The sequence below is a fragment of the Leptonychotes weddellii genome, chromosome 4, assembly GCF_054177405.1.
Source record: "Leptonychotes weddellii isolate Sample4059 chromosome 4, ASM5417740v2, whole genome shotgun sequence".
Lineage (NCBI taxonomy): Eukaryota > Metazoa > Chordata > Mammalia > Carnivora > Phocidae > Leptonychotes > Leptonychotes weddellii.
The window spans coordinates 35,489,214-35,497,011 of NC_138372.1; the positions used below are offsets into that span (position 1 = coordinate 35,489,214).

General features: G+C 40.5%; 1 protein-coding gene across 1 annotated transcript in view; it reads right to left on the reverse strand.

The window, feature by feature from the left end:
• Positions 1-7,798, reverse strand: part of LOC102728406 (AGBL carboxypeptidase 4) — a 614,839-nt gene that overhangs the window by 162,810 nt on the left and 444,231 nt on the right. The window contains exon 4 of the mRNA XM_081816861.1: positions 1,772-1,988. Coding sequence (XP_081672987.1) covers positions 1,772-1,988 — 217 coding nt within the window. The remainder of the gene's footprint in view (positions 1-1,771; positions 1,989-7,798) is intronic.

Sequence of the window (7,798 nt, forward strand, 5' to 3'; positions counted from 1 at the left end):
AGTTAGTACAGCCACTTTGGAAAACAGTGTGGAGGTGCCTCAAAAAATTAAAAATAGAGCTACCCTATGACCCAGCAATTGCACTCCTGGGTATTTACCCCAAAGACACAGATGTAGTGAAAAGAAGGGCTATATGCACCCCAATGTTCATAGCAGCAATGTCCACAATAGCCTAACTGTGGAAAGAGCAAGATACCCTTCAACAGATGAATGGATGAAAATGTGGTCCATATATACAATGGAATATTACTCAGCCATCAGAAAGGATGAATACCCAACTCTTGCATCAACATGGATGGGACTGGAGGAGATTATGCTAAGTGAAATAAGTCAAGCAGAGAAAGTCAATTATCATATGGTTTCACTTATTTGTGGAACATAAGGAATAGCATGGAGGACATTAGGAGAAGGAAGGGAAAAATGAAGCGGGGGAAATCGGAGGGAGAGATGAACCATGAGAAACTGTGGACTCTGAGAAACAAACAGGGTTTTAGAGGGGAGGGGAGAGGGGGGATGTGTTAGCCCCGAGATGGGTATTAAGGAGGGCATGTACTGCATGGAGCACTAGGTGTTATATGAAAACAATGGGTCGTGGATCACCACATCAAAAACTAATGATGTATTGTGTGGTAACTAACATAACATAATAAAATTTTAAAAATTTAAAAAAAATGTAAAAATAAACTTAAACACAGAAGTTTAAATAAAAAAGAGTGAAACATAAAAACAATTTGTCACCTGCTTATTCATTACAAGTAACTGAAGTATCACTGACCACAGAGAATAATAGTAGGCAGAATAATGCACCCCTTTCCCAAAATGTCTATGTTCTAATCCCAGAAAACTGTGAATATATTACTTTATATGACAAAAGGGACTTTACCAAAGTGATTAAGTTAAAGATCTCTAGATAGAGATATTATCTTGGATAGTCTGGATGAGCCCAACATAATCACAAGGGTCCTTATAAGTAAAAGAGGGAGGCAGGAGATTCAGTGTCAGAGTGATGCAGCGTGAGAAAGACTCAACCAGCCATTGCTGGCTTTGAAGATGGAAGGGAACTACAAGCTAAGAAATGCAAACAGCCTCTAGAAGCTGGAAAGAACAGGGAAATGAATTCTGTCCTGGAACCTTCAAAAGGAAGGCAGACCTGCTGATACCTTGATTTTAACCCAATTTCAGACTTCTCCTGAACCGTAAGATAATAAATTTGTGTTGTTGTAAGCCACCAAGTTCATGGCAATTTGTTATGCCAGCAATAGGAAATAATTCAGAATGTAAGACTGAAATCTCCAGACCCAGAGAACTAAACCTGGGAGGGAAGAAGTGTTGGGAACTGATGGATGGCAGAGACAGAACACATTGTGGGCAGCACAACCAAACTGCACACCACTTGCTAACCTGCACTGCAGGCAAGTTGAATTCATTAAAAGACAAATGTATTTTTTATCTCAGAGGCTCACACTCATAAAATGCTTTCATGCCTTTAACAGGCCTGTAACACCTGGTAGGAGCCTCCTTCTTTTCTCAGCAGAGTTTTTGTATTTTGTTAGAGAGCATTATCAGCTTCAATTCAGAAGGACAAGCATCTGTCTCATATCTTATTCTGTGACTTCCTCTTGGCCACAGAGGCAAAGAATAGCACAATAAAAATAATTATACTTAAAAGTTCCAGAGCATATACAAAGCATCAATATCCATTGTTTGCATTCTATAAAAACTCATTACTAAGCTCCTCCCCCAAGGCTGCCTATTTCTGAGTAGGCCTTACCACGCTCTGACCCAGCTGCTCCCGAAAGAAGTAATCCATGTTTCTCTTTTGCAGGCTGTCAAGGTAATGCTGAAAGCGTGTGTATGTATATGGGTAGCAGTAAGCAAACTGGTAAATATCTTCTTCTCGGTCAAAACAAAATGCAAAGGACATCACATAATTCTTCCTATGGTCCGGGCACCGGTAGTAGTAAACATTTTTAGGTGGCAGCCTTTGCCTGAAAGATACAAACAAAAAAATGTGGGCATATTGGACAATCATTCAAGCTTCAAAAGGTAATAACTATAACATCAAGAACTCCACGTGGTGCCTGGGAACAAGAACCATACCATCTATGGTCAAAAAGAGACCAGGATTTGGCAGCACTTTGTTCAAATTCCAGTCCTACCCTTTATCAGCTGTTTGGAAAATGCAAAGTTGAACAAAGATTTTAGTCATTGTTTACTCTTATTTTGAGCACTTATTATATGCCTAGGCATTGTAATATATTCTTGATGTATAATGGTAAATAAGATAGGCAACATGTTTGTCTTCATGGAGTCTATACTCTGGTGAGGAAGCAGTCAATGAAATATTAAAAATAAATATACAATATAGTTACAGACTCTTAAGGTGCCTTGAGGGCAACTAAAGACTGTGATGTTATACTTAAATAAATAGGGGAGGCCTACTTTTCCTAGGGAAGTCAGGTTTTTGTATTATAAGGATAATTCAGACCTTTTTAAAATAAGCTAATATGCACTGTAAATATTCAAGGGGAGGAAAGAATATTCAACATTTCTTTAAATTATTATTATTGTTGTTTTCCTACAGACCATTCCATGACACTAATTTTCTACAGAAGCACTTTGGGAAATACTGCTTCTAATATACTGTGTAGGCCATTTTGCTAAGTCATCACGCTCATTCTCCAATAAGGAACTCTGAAACATATACATGAGAAAAGGCAAAATGTTCCAGTCATAATTCCCATAACTTCTTTACATTCATCCACACCGTAGGCTCACTGTACCCTCTCATGCTGTATGACATCGAAATTATTCACACTGCTTTCCTGCAGTGAATGCCTCTCATTTCTGTGCCTTCAAAATCCTGTTGATCCTACAACACCCATCCCAAACTGTGCCTTTTCTATTATCATCCACTGACAATTCCAGGCCCGTTCAGCTCCCACATTTTGCAGTAACTCTTGCTTCTTTATTGATGGCTTCATAAGTCTTATCCACTAGGATCAGTTTGGAAGCTCCTTAGAGGCAGGTATGTTTCTGAGGGTTACTGGCACAGTGGGTGAAGGATGCAAGGCTCACCTGTAGGGGCTTGGAATTCAACTGAGAAGCCATGAGACACAGGAGTATGTAGAGGACAGTGTGAGGAGGAGGGTATAGGTGATGAGGTTGAGAAAAAACAAGATTGGTGGTGGCTCCAGGTAAAAAAGCCTGCAGAAAATTGTTAAGAGCTCCCAGAGCATTGTAACATGTAGTTTGTTGCAGAATCTTGCTTCTACCTTGGTGTCCTTCTGAGGCTGCCTAAGTAGCCAGGGTGGGAAGTAAGGCTGTGGGCTTCCTGTGGAAGAGCAGAGGTTGCAAGACACTAATTCTGTACATATGGCAGCTTGTATTGTTTGCCTGTAGCCCTGGATCTTATGAATCTCACCCAAACATTAAGTGAAAAGCAGAGAGGGGAAGAAGACAAAAATTAAGGAGGGAAAAAAGGAAAAGAAGGATTGAGGGAAGAATAAGGGAAAAGAGAAAGGAAGGAATGAACAGAACATACACAGTATGGGTTGTTTCTGGGGCTCATTCAGTACCTGATTTAATTCTCATATCTCAAAGTGGGTATTATCCCACTTTGCAGATGTGGTCGTGGAGGCTCATAAAAGTTAGGGAGCTTACCCATGATCTCGAACAAGTAAATGATAGAGCTGAGACTCAAATTTGTTTCTGTATGATTCCAAGTCTAGTACCTAGAACACTCCTCCATAATCCCTCTTGGTAAGTTATGAACTTCTGGCATTCCAGATATGAGTGTATGCAAAAGCCAGGAGGCAAGAGAGAACAAGTAAAACGTTGGAACTGAAAGGAATTCATCATGACTGAAGCACAAAGACTGAGAAGGGAAATCATGAGAAATGTGTCTGAAGAGGAAGGCAGCAGTCAGACTGGAAAGGGATCCTATAAACCATGTTAAAGAATTTAAAAATTATCCTGAAGTCACAGGGTACCTTTCAAGTGAGTGAAAGAAGTTAAGCATCATGACTGTGCCAGTCCATGGAATCGATGATAGTGGACAGAAGGACAGGAGAGTAGCTGCACAGGTGTAGATAACAAGACAGATTTGACTGTATTAGAAAAAAGTGGCTGAAGTGATGGGACATAAAGTCTAAAATGGTTGAGAACCTGAAAGTGCTGAGGAGGGCGGAGTGGTATAGAGAAGAGCATAAGCAATAAAGGAACAGGGCTTTGCACCATAAATGTCAGTGGTAGTATCAAAGGCTCTCTACGGATGTGCTTGGGCCCACCAACAGAATCCATTTGCCTCTTACTCCCAAAGCCACCACAAATAAATATGCAGATAACAACAGTCTTCTTGTAATGCAAATCTAACTTTAAGACAAGCCCCTCCTAGGCACTCCTCCTTTCTAACCAGCTTGCTACCCAAGACCTTCCTAATTTGAAATGTTGGGGCTACCAGTGATGAGACAGAAATAATGGCCTGGAAGGTGCATGGGGAGTGAAGAGAAAAGTCATCTCCTCCTGATATTTCTGTATGTGGAGTAAGAGAATGAGCAGCGCTTGAGAGGGTAATGGGGGGAAAAATGGCCTCCATATCAGGTCTTACTTCATTGTTTTATGTAGCAAACATTTGTTACATATCAAGCACCAAGCATTGTTTGATTAAGAGAAGAGGTAAAGGAAGCAGTGGACTAAAAGACTGAGAACCCAAGTGAGATTATTAACCATAAAGCTGAGTTTCAGAGGAAAAGGTGGAAAGTTTTGGATAGAGAAAGGAACAGTGGAAAACCAAGATCAGACCAGTGCAGAGAGGAGGCTATGGAAAGAACAGGTAATTGTCTACATGTGTGACGTGACTGAATATGCAAGAATGTGAGGCTGGTGGAATGACCTAGTCTCAGGGTTCCAGATTTGCATTCAAGTTGAAAGTGGCCTGGAGGTCTCTCATCAGTGGTCTGCGATACTGGCTTCAGACCCTGGCTCGCAGATCTGAGCACAAGGTGAGCATGTCTTCATATGCTAGTGATTCCTACAGTGATAGGCCCCTCGGGTTATGATGCTGATGTTCTCAACTCTTCATTTACTAGTATATCCGATCAGGGTCCATGCTTTAAATTCGATCACCCCAGTTTTCTCCTATTCTAGCCAAGTTTAGCAACTTGACTCTGAGAGCCTACCATCTCCACCAAATTTGATTATGTGCTATCAAGAGAATTCATCTAATGCCTGCAGCTGTCCCAGCTCCTCTCCTGAGTGGGTTGGATGCCTAACCTGATTTGCAGACAGAGTGAAGGTAATGGGCCCTGGGGTAATCATTCAAGGAAGCTGAGATGCTGCTCAGGGCTTAGATTTTCTAGACTCTGCTAAGAATACAAATAAAAATCTGTTTGAGAAGCGCTCAGTAGGCCAAATTCATGAGGACTTTAAAGTAACACAAAGAAGAGAGGAAAATAAAGCTGGTACTAAGTAGGAAAAATGTCTCTCTCATTTGTAATGCACTTCTCTGGTTTATCTCTTATTTTGCTTATTATATTTTTACTATGTCTCAGGCATCATGTTAAATGTTTTATATGCATTTCATTTAAACTTCACAATAACCCCATGAGCCAGGGGCTATTAACATCCCTTTTACACAGACAAGAAAACTGAAGCTCAGAGAGGTAAAAAAAATTCCCCAAAGTGGCAGGGCTAGTAATCCACAGAGCTTCTATTAGACTCCGAAGTCTGTGCTCATAATCCCTATGGTACCACACCACTCTCCTTTTCCCCCTTGCCATCCGGCTCATAGCCTTATTTCTGCTTCCAGAAAAATCTGCTCTCACAGTACTCTCTTGCTAAAGACTCTTCAAACAGCTCCCTATCTTTATTTATTTATTTATTTTTAAAGATTTTATTTATTTATTTGACAGAGATAGCGAGAGAGAGAGAACACAAGCCGGGGGAGTGGGAGAGGGAGAAGCAGGCTTCCCCCAGAGCAGGGAGCCCGATGTGGGGCTCGATCCCAGGACCCTGGGATAACGACCTGAGCAGAAGGCAGATGCTTAATGACTGAGCCACCCAGGTGCCCCAACAGCGCTCTATCTTTAATTCTGGTTTAGCCCACAAGGCTTCCTGAGATCTTCCTGTGATCTGGTATCATCAGCCATTTCTTCCTCCTTGAACCCTTTATTTCATTCATACTGAGCTACTCACAACTCCCTAACACAATTTTATGCCATTCCTCCCATACCTCTATGGGATCTCTTTGTATTTGATCTTTTTTCCATTTGGACTGCCTTCCTTGCCATCTTACCTACTTGGTGAACTGCTACTCACAGATGTGGTATAAGGTAGATTGTCAAGGCTAAAATAATTTTTAAATGAACTAGTTAATTAATGGACAAAACAATGTATAAATAAATGTTTATCCTTTAACACACTTCTCTGAATCCTTCTCTGACCATTCAATTTTCATTAATTTTTTCTCTACTTTAACATATAATATTAAAATAAGTTTCATAACTTGGTATATTCCTTAACAATGAACACCAAAAGTAAATGGAGACTTCTTCAAAGAAAGGGTAGGCTTTTTGTTTTTTGTTTTGTTTTGTTTTTTTAAGATTTTATTTATTTGACAGAGAGAGACACAGTGAGAGAGGGAACACAAGCAGAGGGGGTGGGAGAGGGAGAAGCAGGCTTCCCGCAGAGCAGGGAGCCCGATGCGGGGCTCGATCCCAGGACTCTGGGATCATGACCTGAGCCGAAGGCAGACGCTTAACGGCTGAGCCACCCAGGCACCCCTAAAGGGTAGGCTTTTTGAAGACAGGAAGAGTGTCACCTTTTTCCTCTCTTTCTCACTAGAAATGGCACAGAGAAGTTAACAATACTTGCTTATTTTAAAAAGCTATGATAAAAGGAAAAGAAGACTCATCTCTGAAGATAAATGGTAGATATCATAGGGAGGTAGATTTTAGTTCAGTATAGACTCTTTAGCATTCAACTGGTGAAGGGAAAGTAGAAAGGTCCATGTTACAGGGGAGTATGAACATGGGAAGCTTTATGGGAACCCATAAAATAAGTTCTTATAGTTGATGTTAGGTTAGACAAGGCAGCCTTCTGATTCCATTTAATAGTTAGTCTGAGATATCAGTGAAAACAATACAACAATGATGATAATAGTTATTACAATTATAATTCCTAATATGTATACATATCATTGACCCTGTGTATAATTTAAGTACATTACGATGTATTAAGTCCTTTAATCCTCACAACCATCTTCTAAGGTTATTCCTTTTATCCCAATGATAGGATGAAAATGAAGATGGGGTCAAGAATGTTTGTTCTTAAGGAGAAATTTGTCCATGACTCCCCAGAAGACTTCATAAAGGAAATAGTCCAACATTTGATTCTTCCAGAGATGTAGAGATTCAAGACCTGGAGTGTATGCTCTCAGGACCTAGAAACTAAAGGCTGATCCAGGTCTTGGAACAAACCATCATCCTGGGTCCATCCTGATGACTGAAGAGGGCATCCACATGTGTGAGGGGACCCTGTAACTCACATCCTCAGATCCAGTCATGCATGCATATGTGACTGAGCAAAGCACACACACACATGCATGTATATACTGAACAAATTCACAATCATACCATATATACCTCTCTATTATTTGTGCCACTACCATACTGTCTTGATGATTACAGCTTTGTAATACAGCTTGAAGTCCGGAATTGTGATGCCCCCAGCTTTGCTTTTCTTTTTCAACATTCCTCTGGCTATTCGGGGTCTTTTCTGGTTCCAAACAAATTTTAGG